The 20,340-nt window shown below is 40.7% G+C and overlaps 1 protein-coding gene across 2 annotated transcripts in view; it reads right to left on the reverse strand.

The window, feature by feature from the left end:
* The window catches only part of STAC (SH3 and cysteine rich domain), a gene marked incomplete at its 3' end in the record, with an annotated part of 73,905 nt that overhangs the window by 39,892 nt on the left and 13,673 nt on the right, over positions 1-20,340 (reverse strand). For both annotated transcript variants that reach the window (XM_082015131.1, XM_082015130.1), the window contains exon 2: positions 8,882-9,158. In XM_082015131.1, coding sequence (XP_081871257.1) covers positions 8,882-9,158 — 277 coding nt within the window. The remainder of the gene's footprint in view (positions 1-8,881; positions 9,159-20,340) is intronic.

A 20,340-nucleotide genomic window follows, 5' to 3' on the forward strand; every position in this document is an offset into this window, starting at 1 on the left:
GCAAATACAAGTTCCCTCATCAATACACCCAATCCTCATTTGGAGGGATCTTCCTCTGCATTAAATCTCTAGCCTTTCTTTTGTGATTGCTGAGGAAGCCAATCAGGGACATACTGACTGTGACATTGAAGTTCACACTGGCTCGGGGATTATACCAGTCATATGCCATTTCCTCTCTTGGATGGGAAAGTGGAATTGTTGTGGGGAGTGGGGGGAAAACATAGCCACCTTTCTTCCTTTCTTGCTTCCAACCCTTCTAATTAAGCAGGAAATAATCTAGTGGTCAAAGCAAAACATTTCAAGATTTTCAAGATCACTGCCTGCATGTAATAAAGGAAACTACAATGTAATCACAATTTTCAACTGCAGAGCGTATCTTCAGAATTAGAAGTCAGGGAGGGAATCCATGTGTGTGCAGCATCTTTCAACATGTAAGATAAACTTAGGTCAAAGAGGAAAAAAGCTATAGATTGTGTATACCTGAAAAACTAAGATTCAGGCAGTTTAGAGAAGATAATTGCTGATAATGCATTTACCTGCATTCATATTACCAAAGCATAAAGAGCATGCAATGCTCCATGTGAGCCACAAGAATCATTTCTCTCTGAGACATCCTTCTATATGAAGGACAGCAACAAGCAACCGTGGGCAGGCATTTTACTCTACATGATGGCAATGCTTTATGTCTTGCAAAAGCATTTCTGCTAATTGCCTCATTTTATGGCTTCTGCAACTCATAGGAAGGTGAAGCTTCTAATAATTTCCCTTCTAGATGATGCTTTTGTCAGCTATGTGGCAATGTAATTTTCTACATAACAGTGATAGACAAAGACTCTGAGTAGAAAAATAATGTTTTTACTAGAAGATCAGCTTCAAAGAAGATGCATTTAATTTGCTTATCTGAAAACACCTGATGTCCCGTATGAGCTCAGGAAAAGTGCATAGCAGGACATAAAAAAAGAAATCTTGTGTTCTGCTTTGTTCATAGGTCTTTAAGAAACCTTAAGCTTACTATTATGTTCTTCACTAGGGCTGATCTCAGAAGCAATTGCCACTGCCGAGTAGGGTGTTTGGTGTTTTTCAATATAGTTTTTGGTCAAAAATCATCTTACCTAACATCATGTTAAAATACTGATTGTAGATGTACTGGAAATTTTTATTGTTTTCCACCTACTTAGGCAGAAAATGTTGGTCAACATCTTTAAAGTCTGAGGATTAACTGCAGTTTCATATTAATAGCAATTTCCCCAAAATTACAGTAAGCTTGAAAATTATCTAGTAAACAATGTGAAACATGTTTGATGCTGTTCAAGGACAAATTAGAATTTAAAATATATTTCCACCCTCTTTTCTCAGCTAAGCAGTTCCTCATTATCCAATTTACTGATAACATTCTTGCCTCATCTCAGAGGAGGAAGCCCTCTCAGAGAATCAACAGACTAAAGATTTGCTTTTCAATATTTGCTTTAAAGTATGTTTAACTCTTTATTACTGAAGAAAAATATTAATTTAATGTGGGGATAATATGTGGCCCTCTGTAGCTACTTCACAAATGTAGGGCTGTATGAATCGGATACTTTTTGTCATGCTTATTAATAATAGGAGACGTACTGATGGAACACACCTATACTATGTATATCATATGTGTTTCTACCTCTTTCCATCTGTTCATCCCGACTTTATGTATTTTAATAGACAAACAATCCACTTGCTGGAAATTTTGCAGAGACTAGATGACATTATCTACACCTGACTAGTCTACAACTAACAGTTAACTGCATCCTGTACAGTTTGATTAATGTAGTACTTCATATTTCCAGAAGGCTTTTGTTTAGCTCTTCTTACAGGGCTCCTCTCAGAATTGGGAAGGTCTACACTTATAGAGAGTTATTAAATCAAGAAAGAAATCATAGGAGAGGACATGTTCAATTTCAAGCTAAAAGATACATTAAAATTATTATTTTGCATCAATTGTTTGCAGATGTGTGTTAAAAAATACAGTATTTTTGTTTTCCTAAAACCTACCACAGCAGGTCAGAGAGGACCGAAGTAATTTTCACTCACACCGATTCTCAAAAGTGTGAGAAGCTTTAGGTGCCCAGAGCCATTCAGCATCAATTATCCTGGCCTGTATCAGAAATAGCGTGACCAGCAGGAGTAGGGAAGTGATTGTGCCCCTGTACTTGGCACTGGTGAGGCCGCACCTTGAATCCTGTGTTCAGTTTTGGGCCCCTCACTTCAAGAAGGACGTTGAGGTGCTTGAGTGTGTCCAAAGAAGGGCAACGAAGCTGGTGAGGGGGCTGGAGCACAAGTCTTATGAGGAGTGGCTGAGGGAACTGGGGTTGTTTAGTCTGGAGAAGAGGAGGCTGAGGGGAGACCTCATCGCTCTCTACAACTACCTGAAAGGGGGTTGTGGTGACGAGGGTGTTAGTCCCTTCTCCCAAGTAACTAGTGATAGGACGAGAGGAAATGGCCTCAAGTTGCACCAGAGGAGGTTTAGGTTAGATATTAGGAGAAATTTCTTTACGGAGAGGGTGGTCAGGCATTGGAACAGGCTGCCCAGGGCGGTGGTGGAGTCACCATCACTGGAAGTGTTCAAAAAACGTGTGGACGTGGCACTTTGGGACATGGTTTAGGGGGCATGGTGGTGTTGGGTTGATGGTTGGACTTGATCAGCTTAAGGGTCTTTTCCAACCTTAATGATTCTGTGATTCTGTAATTGGAGTGAGAACTTAAGTCTCCTAAATCCAGGAGTGGATTTATTGGATGGAAGGAGGAGGGAGAGACAGGGACTTCAGGCCATTTAGTAACATATGGGATGGCACCTGGTACCAGTCACTGACAAGGTTACACAACTGCCCCGTTTCCTCACAATTAAAACCAAAAGCGGCTGTATTCAGCTGCTTCTGAAAACCTCTTTCCACAGGGAAAGTTTTGCCCTCTTGCATTAATAATAAAAGACATTCACATACACGCACACACACTATTTTGTACTGTAATAGTCTATCATCTGGAAAATGGATGTGGGAAGGCTCAGCTGTGACTGCACAAGCCCACTGGAGAGGTGAACATGAAGCCGTCTCCACAAGCTGCTCCAGGGGCATCTCCTTCTCACTGGTAGCATTTTACTGTCTCTACAGGGGACAATTCCCATGCTGATGCAGTGGCAACACAAATCTCTTCCCCCAAAGTCATCTGAACTGGGAGATGCTAGTCAGACTGGGAAGAGTGGAGGGCAGGATGAACACTGAATGAATAACATTATTTTTTCATTTATCCTGCAAGAAAAGCCTCAGTAAATAGAAAAGGTGCTTTTTTTTATTTTTATTTTTTTATTTTATTTTTAAGAGCTCTGGAAGAGTTCTCCAAACTACCATAGCCTTGGAAACACAGCTTCAATTACAGTCATGCTTCCCAGGAGTGCTTCTACTTTGACTAACTGCCAAGCAGTCGTGATCAACCTGTGACTATTCATTGCATCGTTGTCTGCCTGGATAATGCTGAATAAAGGCAGGCTTGGATCAAACCAGAATGCCTACTTAATGGAATGAGGCAGCAAGCTTAAAAAAAGTCAAGAATATTCTTTACGCGGGAGCTGATTAGACTGGAGGCAGAAAGCACTGTGTCATAGTTCCTGTGAAATTTTGCTATATTTAATAAACATCCACATAAATTATGTTTATACAAACATATCCTCAAACTATGGAATTTTTCCATTACTTACTAGTCACAGTTACTGATAGTCTAAAAGAAGAGGTTCAGATGTAGGAACTAAAAAAGATGGGGGACCATAGCTTTAATCCAGATCTCTTTCTTTCCTTCATTTCTGCATTTGAAAAGCTGGGCCAATTTATCAACTTTGAGTCTAGCTTTATGGAGGATGCTGCATTACAGCTTTGGGATAAGTGGTTGGAAGTTCTAGTAGCCACAGCAGCACAGTGAAATAAAGAAATACAGTCTGCTTTTAAAAGATGTAGCCAGAAAGAATTATTCATGGCACTTTGTTGGTTGTTTGAAACTCCAGAATGACTGGCTAAACCAGAACAGACGGCGGTAGGAGTGAGTCAATACTGAAGAGATAGCACAATTTCACTGCTTAGGCACTATTGATTAGTAGAGTGGAAGTAAACTGTGCTAGGGGTTTATTATTGGTTTTATCATTTTGCTTGCTTGTTTTCTACAGGTTTCTCTGACTGGAACCTAGTTAGTTCCCTGCAAAGGCAGGTACTGAGTTATTTACCTCCAGAGCTGCCAAGGTCTGGAGAATCTGCATCCAAACCAGAAACTTGATTGCCCTGAGACCGACTATAAATGCATCTATCTCAGGTACCTAAACCAGTGATGCCATGGTCCAGAAGGACCTGTTTTTGACTATTATTGGACATTGCGGACCCCAATTTTGTTTGGTCTTTCTGAAAGTTTTGTGGTCCTCTAGCATGTCTTTCCAGGCAAAGATACCCCAACATTTATGTCAATAAAACAGGTGGTTAGTCAAAAGTCTATGAAGGTTAAGCACGGAACGAAACTGCTAAGTACACCTTTGAAACACAAAAAAACATACAACTATGTTGTCCTAAATGAGCAGCTATTTCTTTAAAACACAGCTTTAAAGCATTGACTTAAAGTCAACTTTGAAAGTCAGCTATTTTTAAAAGCAAAGTGGCTTACTTTTTTTGCTACACTACTTATATTTGACCTAGATGGGAATATATTAATTGCATGTAATATGCTTGGAATGTGTGGAAAATAACGTTTTTTCCATGTGAGTCAGCACAGGAAATGAACTGCAAATGAGTAAAATGTTGAGAAGTCTACAGATGGAGTTTTTTTTAAATACACAATGTTTTTCAAGAGTAGAGTACTGACATCATGTTTCCTTCAAGAGTAAAGTATCACAGAGATGACTGATGACACACCAGAGACTAAAGAAGAGCGAGAACTTGCTTCTGATCAGCATAGTTTAAGACTCTAATCTGATGCAACATTAATTTAATAGTTTCTATCTTTGCTGGTGCCAGGCAGTTTTTTCTCCCCTTATTGGACATTGCCAAAGCTTACCACATTCTTCCTAAACACAGAAAATGGCAGATAACATGAAGCAAACTCAGAGGTGTTCTGACTCGATTTTCTTTTCACAGTGATGTAAAATTAAAAAAACCCCAGTGTCTTCTAAGTAATGATCTAGTGATACATTCCACAAGATACTTTGATTTTCAAAATTTTCCCTTGCCGGGGTTAGATATTAAAACAGTAATAAATACTACTAGTAAGAACAGCAAATGAGCGGGTTTCTAAGAGTCATACTGTGAGAGGATGTTCACAGGTGGACATATTTAGGAAAATACGTAACCCACCATGGAGCTGAATCCTCAGTCCTAAACTAACCAACGCTTGGAGCTCATAGTGGCAGTAAGCGGTGGAAAGGAGTACAGAGTCTGTTCCAACATACTATTGATCTTCACTGAAATTACATGAATTATTACCATTGACTTCAGTATTAGAACTGACAATTGTATTGGAGTATTTGATGTTGCAAAAAGACCCCATTAATGTAAAATGGATCCTCCATGCACTCCTCAGAGCTCCCTTGAATCTGAAATTCTCTCTCTTATTTCATTTGTCAGAAAACTACTGCTTTTATATAAAATTTTCCTTTTGTTTACTGAGGTGGAACTTTAACCCCAGTCTAGTACAGTTAGTAAGAACACTTTGACTCCTATCTTTAATGTGAGGTATGAAGCACGCTAATACTGTTTTTTCTTTTTTGAAATTGAACTAATAAACAGAATTTCTTTTTAATATGTTGCATTGCACTCTGGGATGCAATAAAATCACTTGAATGAGTAAGTTTGCATTATACTGACTCTAGTAAACATCTTCCTTTGAATGCTGAAACCAATTACATGTATTTGGCCTTTATCTTATGACTGTACTTCTGTCAAATGAACAAACAGGCATACGTGCTGCATTCCAACGGCAACATTTGGCTCATAGTGCCTAACAATCAAGGAGAGATGAAGCACATATTTTTTGTAGGAAGATAATGTTTCGCATTCCTTTGCTTTAATTTTGCTGTGAAAAGAGCAGCACAGGGAGCCTGCTGCCCCTGCCTCGAGTGTCCTGTTCGCTCTGAAGCTACAGACAGATTCTCCGCTAGTGAGACTGAAGTGCGTGCTGCACGCACATGCCATGCACAGTCCATCATGCTGCCCTGTACCAAACAGAGCTGCTCAGTTCATAGATCAGAGAGCCATTTAAGGTGAACCTGGAATCATTCTTGGTGGCAAAATTGAAACCATCTAAAGTCAAGCCGTGATTTTCCTGGACTCTTTCCCCTAGTCTTCAAAACATGTATCTGTCTTTGCCCTTTCTCATCAATAAGGAATTTAAAGCCATAGACTCATTACTCTCAAATGTCACTACCCGTGAAAAATGCAAATAGAGAGAATAAATAGACTCCATGTTGCAAGTGTAAATTCAGAGTCCCTGCACAGAAGTGAATTTTTTTCAGTCTGCCTTTGGGAGCAGGCTTGACACGATTTCCTGAAAAGCTGTCTGTTTTGCTTTACTGTCCCAACATTTGCACAACTTACTTATATGGATTAATTGAGCTGCAAACAGTAACGTCCAGATCTCCCATGCTGCTTAAAACACAACACAGTGAAACCAGGCATGACTGCAGTAAGGATAAAAAAGAGGATTACAGGAATAGAGTAGAAGTCTGTCTATAAGAACCAGGGCATCTAGACTCTAAGGCATTATAAGGTAAAACTTGTAACATCTTTTCTGCCATACCTCCAAGCGAAAACGTGTTGGAGGAGGTCAGAGCAATTCACCTGATTCAGCCTGCTGCTAGACAAAATAGGTCATGTTAGCTTCTTCAGCAATTATGAAAGGTTTCTTTCTCTAATGAAGTGGCTAAGATACAGCACAGAAAAAGGAAGCCCCCAGAGGACAGAAAAGAACAGAAGCTCAGAAGGCAGGTGGGGTTAAAGCTGATGTTTTGAAGCTTATAGCTACGCTTCAGGACTTTCCTATCCCAGGCGGGACATGGATTGCCCAGCAAAGGAGAAGGGCATGAGTGTTTATGAACTGGAGTTACTCCCTGCAAAGTCTGCTGCCAGTAATAACACTCTTGAGCAGCAGTGTTTTGAAACAGTATTGCTGAGTCGTGCAGATTTGTGATGATACTAATCTCCATACAACTTCATGAGAGGCTGCCAGAAATGCGAAGGACTTATATTCGCAGTAGGTATTTGTGAAACTAAGCTTTGACAGTACAGAAAACCTTAAAGGACTGGAAAATAAAACCGAAACTCTGGGATCAAAACTCCTCTGTCTCCCTGGGTTCAGTAGAGCTGTGGTGCAGAGTGGATGAAATCAGGCCTCATGTGCTTTAATTCTTTAATTTATGGAAGCAGGATTGTCTTGCATCAGATTTAAAGTCCTGCAGGCAGCTGCCTTTTCCAAAGAACACAAGTTCCCCACACAAGTGGGGGACACTGAGCACCCCCATGTGGAAAAGGAGGTACCTTTCTCTGAAAAATGTTGAGCAATCCTATCAGCATCTTTCAAGAACTTACCATACTGTTATCTGAAAGGCAGGGAATCATGCCAAGGAACATGATTTTCTTACAGTAAGCTAGAAAAATCACAGATAGTAGTTTGTACTCAAAGACCTGCACTACTTCTACATGAAGCTAAACCAGTGTTTCAATCCTTGTTGTGCCTAAAAACCTGGAAATTGTGTCACTCACTTCCTCACTGCTACACTGCCACTGAATTTATTCCTAATCTACTGTGGTGGGACAACTAGATGATAAGTAGCAAGATGACCAAACCATGTGCATAACAAGCTAGCCACAGCGACGTGAATTTCTAGGACCAGACTTCTGAACAGCAATTCCTGCAGCTTCCCACAGTGGTGATCGTGCATGTTCTACACCTCCAGCCACCTACCACCACTTCTTTCCCGACCTCTCCTTGCACAGCCCCACGGATAATCCGCAGCATAAAGGCTGGCTGTTTAGGCCTTCCACACTGCACTGAGTATTACGTTACAAGCAGGGCTCAGTATGGAGTTGTTCTCTACACAGTGAAGAGAATAATAAATGATTAGCTCTGTCCTCTATGTCTGTCAGTCAGTCAGTCCCTGGCATTAACTTACATACCCATGGACAGTTTCAGAGAGAAGACGGGGTCATCTTTCAAAGGCATAAAGTTTGAGTGAAGTTTTGTGAGTAGCAGGGATCAGGTAGAAGAATCCCAAGACAGCCTGCAGTGTGCATTCAGTTGTTACTTGTTCTGTTGACATGGTCTCCCAAAACATGTGTCCTAGACAGCCAACCTGCACACACAAGCAGCTTGGAGCTTACCAGCCAGCAGAGGCTACCTCTTGCCCAACTGTCACTTAGGAGAGGTGTGAGGCAGCTGGAGGAGGTAGGCATGGTTGCCACAGTGAGTGGGAACGGGGGGCACGGCAGGGTGTGGGGGCAGACGCAAGGAGCAAGAGAGTAAGAATTACTGCTGTAGAAAAGAGTAAGGATAGCAGACACAAATTAGCAAGACGGAATTCTGCTCTTTCTAGTGTAACATGCAACAGAGTTTGTGCTTTGTGCTCAGTATAACCTGAACGAGAGGAGAATTTGACTCTAGCTGAAACCCTCACCTGCGATTTGTGATAATAGTATGTGTCTACAAGGCAAGAGATCTGTCAACAAATACAGAACTTGTATTAGCCTATGGCAGATGTAACACAAGTCCAGATCCTTTTTGCATGAATATTCTCAAGTAGGCATCTGGGCTCACATAAGTTATGGGAAGGTCATCCTGCACGTTCTAGTGCTGACACCCACACAGATTAAAAAAAATAATTTCTTACCAACAATCATATGGTTGCAGACATCGCAGAAGGTGGGTTTTTTGAAGATGTGCTCCTGGAAGATGTGAGCCTTGTTGTTTTCCGGCAGCTGCTGGGCTCTGATGGGGGAGGACGCCTGGGTCTCTGAGCTGGGAAGCTGCCCAGTGCTTGTGCTCACCTCAGGCATCAAGTCTACTTGCAGTTTCACATCGCTATTAGTCCTCTGGAAGAAATTGTCGGCACTTTTACTCCGCAAGCTTTTGGTCTTGAAGGAGAGTGATCTTTTCAGTTTCTGCAGCTGCAACAAATAAGCCAGTTACAATTACTGCATTTTCCTCTTCAACAGCAAGGCAAGGCTCCTGGTTTTGGGGTGTGCTGTTGACAAGTGAACCTGGGAGCCACTGGCAGACCTTGAACCACCTGAACAATAAAATTGACTTTAGAATTTAACCAGCAATTTCAGAGCAAAGCAAACAGATCCCAATCAGAAAATAAACTACTCTGCATATGCTTTCTGACAGGCAATAAACTGGGTAATTCTAATGAATGCTTTTATTGGTCTTTTCTTTCAGGTATAACAGCAAAGAGGTACTGCAGAGAGTTGTACACATTGGAGAATATATCCTTCATATTCAAGCATGGGAGAACTTAGAGTATTATTCATCCTTGCATGGTCCTTAAGCAGCCTGTAAAGCCATTTCAGGGATAGCTGTTAGATGGCATTACAAGAGGAGTGAATTCAGCAAATACATTTGATACATTTAAATTTGGCAGAAAAAGAGTTTATATGCAATTTTGTCTGAGAAATTCTTGTTTTCATTTATTTTTTAAAGGAAAGAAGGCTAAGGAGCAGTAACAGTATAATTAACTAGCCAATTGATAGTTAACATATAATTAGTTAATACTAGTTAACACACATTCACATATATTCTTGTATATTGTATGGATTGTCAGGCTACTAAGTACCACAATACGGCACTATTAACTTGCATTTGTTAACTCCAACTCTTTACCTGTGAACTGCCTTGTACCTTATCAGACCTCCTCTCATCCTACCCCCCCCAAATTTTATATAAGGCTGAGAAGGGCACTAGGCGAGGCACAGAAGCTCTCAGGATAGCAGCTACACAAACTTGTGGGTTCGTCAACTCTGCCTGCCTGCAAGTAGAGCCCGGGTAAAAGGAAAGCCAGCTCTGCGTGCGCTTCATGTTTGCTGTTGCCGAAGGCTAATACCTATGTATCACCTTCCACTCAGCATTATTCCAACCACTGCAGAATCATTTCAATCACTGCTGCAATTCTCTGGGTGAATGTGACGTAACAACTGAAATTTTTCATGCCACTCAGGCTGTCTGTGGTAACCAGCAGGAATGGTTTATATTAGAAACTGTTTATGTTAGAAGCAATGATGATCAGGAATCATAATTCACACTAATATAAAGGGAAGGAGTTCACATTCTTTCCCAAAAAAGCATGGCACTGGTCTGTCACACTGACTTAGTGGCCTCAGAGCACTTGCTGTCCCCAGCTTCTACTCCAGATCCATCCATTTTCTTTATGATGCAGCCGAAAGCACGCTGTCAGAGAGGAGCCTCAAGGTGCCCCGGGAGGAAGCCTCTCTTCTACCTTCAGAGAAGGGAGACACTCCAGCTCTCTTCCCCACATTTCATAACAAACTCCCTGAGCTCAATAAACCACCAAAGAGCTTCCATTGCCTCCAGTTAACAGTGTTTGGGTTTGCTGCATGGAAGCACACTGCATTCTGCTCCCTGAGCCGTTTCTCCACAGTGACTCTGGGAGTCGGGAGGGATCAGAGCCAGGGACCCGTCCCACATGCGCCACTCCCACCCATGACTCTCCCTGGGTTCACGAGAGGAGCCCTGGATCCAAATGAAGGAAATATTCACCTGTTTGCAAGAAACTGTCAGTCTCTGGGGGAATGTGTAAATAAGAACAGTTAAGTCACTAAATGCCAACTATGAGGTAAGAACAGTTTCTGGTTTCTGAAGGTCTTTCAGCTGAAGCCGAAGTCATGGACTAGCTAGACCCAAAACCGTATGACAAGCACCAACAAAACGTGAGATCTTCCCTCTTCTGCTTGGATGTTAAGTCACCAGCTCCTGAAATCACTGAGGTTACTCAGTACTGAGATTACTTCATCTCCTGAGTGACAGCCAGGAACTCAGTAATAATTCAACCCCTTGCTACTGAAATGCTTCTCACTGGAGTCAGACCTAATTAGTGTAGCAAAACACAGAGAATTACACCACCACAAGGTGACTGAAATGGCATTCATTATTGATTTGCCATCCTTTTCCACAGTGCCACATGAAGTTAATTAAATTTCAAAACACTGCTTCTGCCACAGAAAGACGACTAAGCTGAGCAATACAGTATTTGTTTTATCACGAAACAACTGTCCTGCTAGTTCGGACGACGCAAGCAGTATGTTTTAAGGGGCTCTGCATTTACTATTCTTATCCCATTCTCCTGTGCACAGTCATTCGCCAGTCAAAGGATGTACCAGCAGCTTTCCCTCCCCCAGGCAGAAAAGTCAACAGTTTTCCAAAGAGGGGTAGTCCAGCATTTAGGCTATGCATGTCCAAAGCATACACGCTGAGGTAAGCATGCACCTGTGCATACCCCGTGCATCTCTAACCTCAATGTTCAGAGCAGAACACATATTCAAGAATGAGTTGACCAAGATACATTCACAGATTTCGTAGGCATGTCTGCACAAGTTAATAGTCCTCTCAGAGACTTCCTGAGTTTTGTCCTGTGTTGATGTGGTTAAATAATTTCCAGACAAGGTGGGCATCCTTGTTGTTACCCAAATGCAGATTTCATACTCACTTGCGTTCAGGCTGGAAGACATCTACATGTTTGGCTTGTGTTGCATACCTAAAACACCAATGAAAGTCTGCAGCTACTACATCCCAAATAGGTTATATGTGTACAGAAGCGACTATACAAAACCGGAGAACATACATAGGCAATGTTTAGCATATTGCACAGCTAATTACACACTTTATTCAGTAGTTAGAAACTACCTCTCAAATGAGAATGTTTTGCACCCATCTTGCATGAGTATACAGGGCAACAGAAGATTGGCATCAGGTTTTAAAATTTGATCCAACTTTCCTTTGTCATACTAGGCCCACAAGGGAATTTGAAATAGGGTTACTGGTATGTGATTGTTTACTCAGGAAAAGTTGGTCCACACAAGGGCAAGGGCAGGTGGTTGTACAAATAGTGTAAATTGTAAAAACGTAAATGCTTAAGGGATTATTGTGCCGCAGCAAAGTGAGCGTCACTTCCCTTACTTAAATATCACCATCTCCTCATTTTGAAGTTTTTTATATCCCACCCCTGTTCTTTTACTGGAAGATTTCAAATGTAATTAAATATAGGCATGTAATATATGCCTGATTTCGATCTGCCATAAACTGATTTAATGCACTTGTGATGCCACTGGCTTCTAATAGAGCTGCTACAGCATTCACCTAAGGCAGGAATCAGCTCTATCAATAGAGAGGAAAATATGCAAATTTTACTATTCATTATTTATTTCTGCAGTGTTAATGAGTCCAAAGTTAAATCTTAGGAAGAAACACTACTGAACTTTGGAAAAACCTGTGACTGGGGTTGTTCTGCACTCAACACTTACTTCAAAACTTTAGTGAAAAATTATGTATTGGGACTGAAAAAAACCCCTAAACCAAGCACAAAAAGGCTTTAAGAAACATATTTGAGATAAATTTCCTAAGCCTTTCACATTTTCTCCTCTGCAAGGAAGGCTACAAATTAGCTTTCTTTTAAATAAAAATGAAAATTAAATGCCCACAAGCCCAAGAGTTTTTCTGGACTCCTGATAGCATCATGAGACTTCACAACACTGACACTGCAGAAACATGAACCCTTGGTATCAAATCCAGGATGTTCCTGTGGTTTGAAATTAGAGTTGGGGAAAAAAGTTTGTCTCTAGTTAAAAACATTTTATCAGTCACACAGACTCTCAGTGACTGCACATACTAACCCCGGAGGCAAGGTAGAGATAAGTGCAGTAGCTAAGCCTCAGAGCTTATTAACCTTTTTTTCCCCAGTATCTTCCAGCACAATCTCCATCTTCTTGAGTTACTGAATGTTCAGGCTTCAAGGGATGAGGAATCTCTGACAAACCACAGCTTATCAGCAGCTCCTCTGTTCCTAATTCCCCTATACTATAACTTTTTAGCTGTTATAACCAGAAAACAGGAGGTAGCAAAAGGACAGCTATTGAAATTAATTCCTAGTGTTAACTAGGTACCGCGGCTTTTGATGCGTATGGGAACTGCACCTGCCCTCACTAAGACTTTATTTGATGTAAACATTGGAAGCACACAACTCATGTCTACAATTTTGGTTTAAGAACTTCCCATGGAATTTGGGAAGATATCACTGATTTGAGCTGTTTTATAATCCCTAGCTTTGTAATTACAAAAGATAATCATCCACCATGCAAAGAGTAATTTATTCAGGCTCCTAACTGCTCACTGACACACAGAAACTCTTTTTCTTGTGCCTCTCCAGCTTGTCTGTATCAGCAGTCAGCATGGCTCAGTAGGAGCAGATCTGGAGAATGAAACACAGGCTGCTGAGGACCCAGCATACATGTGTTTCAGGGCACAGAGTACTCTGAACCAGACCAGCCCATTAGTCCGGGCGTGCACGAGGTGCACTCCCGGAGCACAAGCGAACCCCCAAGCGATGCAGCATGTGCTCTGTGCACCACAACAAGGACCAAAGTGGGGTGAGCAGCAAGAAATGGGAGATTTGCTTTGAAACCACACTCCCAAAGCAAACTAAAATGCTAAGATAGGCATCCCCTACGCTATCGCCATTTCTCTAGCACAACTTCTTCATCACACTCACCATTCAAAGATCAGGGAAAGCCTCACTCCCTCCACATCCCACACACAAGTGCTTCCTTCCCCTTCTTGAAGCTCCCTCCTTAGTGATCTCAGTGTGAACGGTGGTTACTAGGAGGACAAACTGTTTATTATATTACATTACATTAGCTTGTTTGGGCCATCAGCTTTGGCATTCAGAGCAATCTTCATGGAGTCTGCCCACATCAGCTTATTTCCCAACCTGTTTGGTCTTGTTCCCTTTTCAGGCACTGCTAACCATCCCTGCCAGCAGCAGAGGCTCCTGTGCAGTGTGGGGCCAACTTGGAGATTATTTTTATACATTTCCACCCTTACCTATCTTCCAGGAGAAATGAACAACTGAACCAGGCTTATCAACCGTACTTTACCGACAGACCGTATAACCAAGCCCTCATTTTCAGACATCAGCTGTCTGCTGTATTGCTACTGTGCTAGTAATAAAAAAAAGATACTGCTTGCTCTTCTCTATCCTTTTCTTTACACTAGTGTTAGCAATATCATTAGATGGATCACAAGTAATACAGGGTATTAACACAGTTGGAATGAGCTGTCAAGCCAGTTTGATTCCTGCAATTCTTGTAAAATATAGCTATTTTGTTTAGCTATAAAGACTAAAAATGCTCCATCAGCAGATTTCACTCTGCTGTGAGACGAACATCCACTTTCTGTAAGGAACCATTTCTTCTTCCTTTCGGCTTCTTAGAGCAAGTTTCCAAGTTTTTTGACTTTCACATTTTTATAAAAGAAGGACTTAAACGCATAGAGCCCAGATGAGGTTGTGTAGATTCACGAGAGAGCATGTCAGGTACATGGTACATTACCAAAAGGGACTCAGACCAAAAGCCTTTCAAATAAGGGAAAGAAAAAAGCCTTGATGAATGGCATCTATTCTACTGAGTACAGTCCTTTTTCTGGGTCAAGGAGCATTCAATTTGTACTAGCAGCGCTCAGAACATACTTCAGATGTTAACTAGATTTGTTGGAGGACTGGATGTTACCAGGGTGTAAGCTAACCTGGCAGCATTGCTGGGCTTCAGCTAGCTATGCTGATTAAGAGCAAACAGGAACTAGCTCAACTAGAAGTGCTTACTTTATGTGAGCAGGAAGGCTAATGATTTTCTTCTTAGAATTGAGGGATATAAAAGTAAGTGATTTTTAAGCACAGGCAAGGCTGGGTTTTTTTCTCGATTTGACTTGAAAATGCCCTGCCTTGGCATTTTAATGAGCAAAAATACGATTACGACATGCCCAAAGCCAGTGTGCAATTTCATAAATAATACGTGTGTTTGCCTGCTGATGAGAGAAGTACCATGTCTTACAGAATTAACAAGATACAAGGATATTTCAAACACTTAAGGGGTTGGTATTGTTTGTTGGCAAAGTATCCATGATAAAACCTGTGAGCAAAGCTGATTACTTTTCTGCCGCCTTCTTTCTAAATAATAAATAGTACAAATACTCTACTAGTACAAATCGAATTAGCTAAACTGACTTAAATTGTGGCTGATTTATACAGTCTGAGAATCTGTCCCTATCATGTATTTGTGTCTGCCATAGCCAGCTTTCTTGGGAGCTGTACCCTTTTAATCCACTACAGACAAAGAGGGAGTGTTCGTTATTGCAGAATCTGCTACGTATTATATTTGTGTATTTTCCCAAACAGATTGCATAGCTGGCATTAGAACAAATATGTTTGTTATTGTTGTAAAAATAAATAAACTGTCTGCTTGAATACAGTATTGGACTAGTCAAAGGGGAGACATTTTCCATAGTACCTAACAATAACATTGTTAGGGATTTATTTAGTACCTTCAACTACTCTGGTTAGCTCTTGCTGCTCTGATCATCATTCTCAGATTCTCTTCCCTGCCCTTTAATGTTTCTGAAACCACTCACTGATCCGCAGACCTATTTAGGATATAAACCTTTTACAGGCAGGGCTCTTCCTGCGATTTTGTTTCACACATGAGTGTCCTAACTACAATGAAACGCTCTGATTGGCATGCCAGAGCGTAATGGCAAAAACCCCTGAAAGAGCCTCAGGGTTTGAAAGCACGAAATCTGAAGGGATGCTCAGTTATCACTGCTCCCACAAATGTCAGTGTAGATCACACGTTCTCAGCCCTCTCCTGATGTACTACATCTTTGGCAGCTGTGTGTTTGCACCTCTAGTTGCCAGACCTCTAAATTATCGAGAGGTACAGTCTCCATGTGTAGCCAAAGAGTGTGTTTGCTTAGCAGACCTGTTCATACCGTACAACTCTCTACTTCGGTTTAAAACACGCTGAAAAATTAATTTAGTTCTCAACAATTGCTCCTGCACTTGGGTTTGGAATTATCCTACAGTTTTGCGTACATCTTCTAATATTGCAAGGAACCAGGATTAGCAAATATGCGAGACAAACGTGAAATAAAGCGCTGAAAGTTTTAAGGCCTGAAAATATGAAAAAGTCTTCCTTGTGTACCAAATTCCCTTATACATCTTCAAAATTCAGCATAAGATGTGACAGGACAAAGTAATGCAGTCCAGGGAGTGATAGATTTGAGGAAACACAATTTATTAACTATAACAATCACCATCAAACCTCAGAGAAATCCTTTTTTGTCTCCATTATGTTCAGAACTGTCTACTTAGTCTTAAGGCATAAAAAGAGTAAACCCTGTATTAGGTATTCTGCAATTGTGACTGAGCTCATATTACTTTCCTGGCCAAATATATTTTCATATTAACTTCAAGAATCTCACTGTCATTCAAACACTTCAAAAAAGCTTGTAAAAAGGAAAAAACATATGCAAAATAAATATAATGATATTTGTATGCATGTCAAATCCAGAAATTTTTAAGGCATTTTTATCAATAACTAAGTAAAATTCCCCCTAACACATTTAGTAAATCTATTTATTTAGCAAAACTGTCAAATTTTCTATCTGACAGCATTTTTGCTGTTGAGTTTTTGAACAGCCCTATTTTGGTGTGTTCCTCTTTTCTTTTAATCATGCCGTATTAGAAAGAGTAATCTAGAAAGAAAAGAGTACATATTACATTTCTCTTCATGAGAGATCTAGTCTCTATTAGCATTTCTTCAAACTTCCCCACAGGTTTGATTCAAGTTTAATTTGGTGAAAATGCTTGCAGTATCACTGAACCATGGTTTGTGTTCAGCCAGCTTCTAGCAGAGAAGAAAAATATTGAATCTTTCTCAAATTTGCAGCATTTCAAGCTAACAACTCACAAGATCTTTCAGAGAAGATTTACTGTAGCTTTCCAAAGTTTATCATCCGATTCATGAAAATCGGATTAACAGTCCCAAAGTAAGATCCGCTGGGTTCATTGTGTTGAGCTCAATGATTGCCAATTCTTCCTCTTTTGTGAACAAGTGCATAAATCAAAACATGTTACAAATCAAACTAAGCACCACTTCAGTCATGACCAAAGCCTGTTGCTTGCTTTATACTGGGGTTGGGAAATGTTTTGTCCCTTTGATCTCCTCTTCTGCCTCACCTAGCAAAAGAAAAACTCCTCCTCTCGGGAGCAGTGGGAAAGACTGTAAATCCAGGATTTATATCCAGGATTGTATTCTCCCTGCTGTGAAACAGCTGTTCCAACATGGGTGGCATCAGTTGTGGGAGATCTTATTTATAATTCATGTTATGAAACGTGGCTAGTGGAATAACCAGCTGCAAACCTCTGTGTGGCTTCTAACTCTCTTTCATGGTCCGGCAATTGAATTGCCTCCAGTCCTTCCTCCTGAAACGGACAGGAAAGCTCACGAAGAAAGCAAGAGATAGTTAGGAATAGTCCTTCAATTTTTTTAAAATCCCCCTGTGTTTTCAGTTTCAAGACGGGTACATGTTTACAACATCTTGTTTTGTACTTTGGGTTTCACCTCAGTCATCTGGTTGCTAAGCAGCCAGTCATCTCCATACTTTGCCCCCATCAGGATGAGGGACACGTGTGGTTATCTCCTGTCTCTTGACATAGAAGGAATTTGGACTGTTATCTCTGAGGTGCCTCCCACATTTTGCTGCCCTGTTTGGATATCTCTTTTCCATTTCAGCTTTTAAAACGGTGATTCAACAGTGATTTCCCTTTGGTAACTCCCCATTTAGTAACCTACTAATCCTTGCTGCGCTGGAAGCGGCATAATGAAATTTGGAGATTAAAAGTCTGGATTTCAGAGTAATGTAAGTCCAGGCAGCCCTGCTGAGGTGAAGGAAGGTACACTGGTATCTACCTGCTGAGAGTCTTCAAGAGTAATAACAACAGGGCCTGTGTTTTTCTTCTTTTTCTTCTCATGAATAATCCACAGTGAATGTAGTTGCGAATGTAAGATTAATCATCCTTGATTGTATCTTGTGTCTGTCCATCTAGGAAGTGTGCATCATAATTTACCACTATTGATCTTACGAGAAATTAAAGCTCACTATGACCCCCTTGGACTTTAAAAAAAAACCCCAGTCTTCTGCTAAAAAGTACTGGTCTACCAACAGCAATAGTTTCTACTAATTTATTTTACCCATTTGTTTTTTCTCTATTTTTTGGTTTTTGTTTCTTTTTTAACAGAGCTGTTTTATAATACTTTAAATGGTAGTATGTGTCTTGAAGCAAATATGGAAATACATCTGGCAGGGAGGCAGATACTAACTGAGGGCAAATTAACATCAGCACCAGATCCCACATACTGTATAATCAGATTTGTTCCGTCTTAAAACAAAAAGGAAGACTCAGATCTTCTGGGAGTTGTTATAGTTCATATTCTGTCAGTGTTTCCACTCCTACTTCTGGGGTTCCAAACTTACACTGTTAAAATTGCTTTGCAATGAAAACATGTTAAGTGCTCAGCTCTACAACAAAGTTATTGTCACCGGGCCAAATCCTAAGGTCTTTGCTTACTGCTAACTGCCACTGCCTTCAGCGAGCATGTTTCCGAGTAAAGGTTTGGGGTTTGGCTCAGTTGTTGGGTTTTTTTTGTTTCAAAATGAAACTTTTTTTTACTGTTTTACACTGTGCGTTAAAAATAAAGGCTTTCTGCATGCAGCATGAAAAAACACCTGGCCACATTCAGCATCCTGTTATCTACCTGACTTTGTTCACCGCTTCCCAATCGTTCCTTGTTTTTTTAAACCATCTCTGCCAATCTCTGCTCCTCCACAACCAAATACAGATAGATCCGGGGGCACCTATGCCTCTTGCTTCTTTTGTCTTTCCTAGACACTTACTTCAAATTCATACTTGGTGTGAAATAATTCTGTCCAAATTTCTCACTTAGCTACTGTGCTTTAACTCTGAGATGATGTTACCCCATTTTCCCATCAAAATAAGAACGAGAACTGCAGTGCCAGAATTTTGGTACTCTATGGCCTATTGGCTTAGAAAAAGCCCACAAACATAGGTATTTTGGCTTATTTGATCCCACAGGTTTCTGTACTCCCTTCTTTGCTGCCTGTTCACAAACAGAGGTTCATATCAAAATGTTACAACTTGTTTCCATCTTTCGATTTCAAATTCTTCTCACTGGGAAGATGGAGTAGGAACTTAGGCCTTACAGAATATTAGCAGTGTTTTGTTGGTTCACTTCCAATTTTTCTTTTTCACAGTTCCCCTTCTTGTTGATATTTTTGCAACCTGGTAGCAAATTGGCTGCCTCCCATGTTCTTTTTAACCCTCCCAAAGACCGATGCTGTCCCACCCTGTGAATGCTGCTTCTTGCCACCCTGGCAATGTCTGTTCTAACCCCACAAGTCCAACAGGACCCATATGGTCCTGGTGCGGAGCCACGTCGCTGCCCTGGCACCACTGGCCTGAAGCCCTGGATCTGCGGGAAGTGCTGACAGCACAGGTTGAGCAAAGCTAGTTTATTCCTCTGGGCTTCTCCGGGCTTCACCTGAGTACCCACCAAGTTTCCTTCATCTCATATTTCCTACCACATACATGACAAATGCTGTGCCAGTTATAATTTTTTCCTACCTCGATAACAGTTTCGTTGTTGTTCGTTCTGTATCCAGTTTCTTACTGTCCACCATGGCAAAGATCTGTTTATTTCTAGATCCAGTCCAGATACAGCACATTTTTCATTACAGCTCATCTCAACTTATGGCATGCATTTATCCCTTTCAACACACCTACTGTAATAATTTTCTAATTTTAAAAAATTACTTCCAAATAATTTTGGGGAAAACTATGCCTACAGTACCAGCTTCCAAGAAACCTGTTACTAGTATAGAATGTTTCCATCTCAGTTGCACATTAGTCATGCCCAGCAAAAATTGCATTCAGTGTCCTACATAAATAATAGGCCAATTCTCCACATTAAGAATCTGTTTAACTTGATGATGATATTGTCTTATATATGTCATAGAGTTACTTGGCACTTTATGGAGATGTTTGAAGGCCTAAAACCAAAAATTGGCAATGTATGTATCTCCAATACATATATTTGGAGATGTTAATTGGCAAGAGTTATTATGCATGAGATTTATCATACATCTTTGACTCCTTTTGCCTCAGGCTAATCCATTTCTTTTGTATTTTTCCTAAACCTCCAAGCTGCT

Source organism: Phaethon aethereus (genome assembly GCF_964289735.1).
Source record: "Phaethon aethereus genome assembly, chromosome: 2".
Classification (NCBI taxonomy): Eukaryota; Metazoa; Chordata; class Aves; order Phaethontiformes; family Phaethontidae; genus Phaethon; species Phaethon aethereus.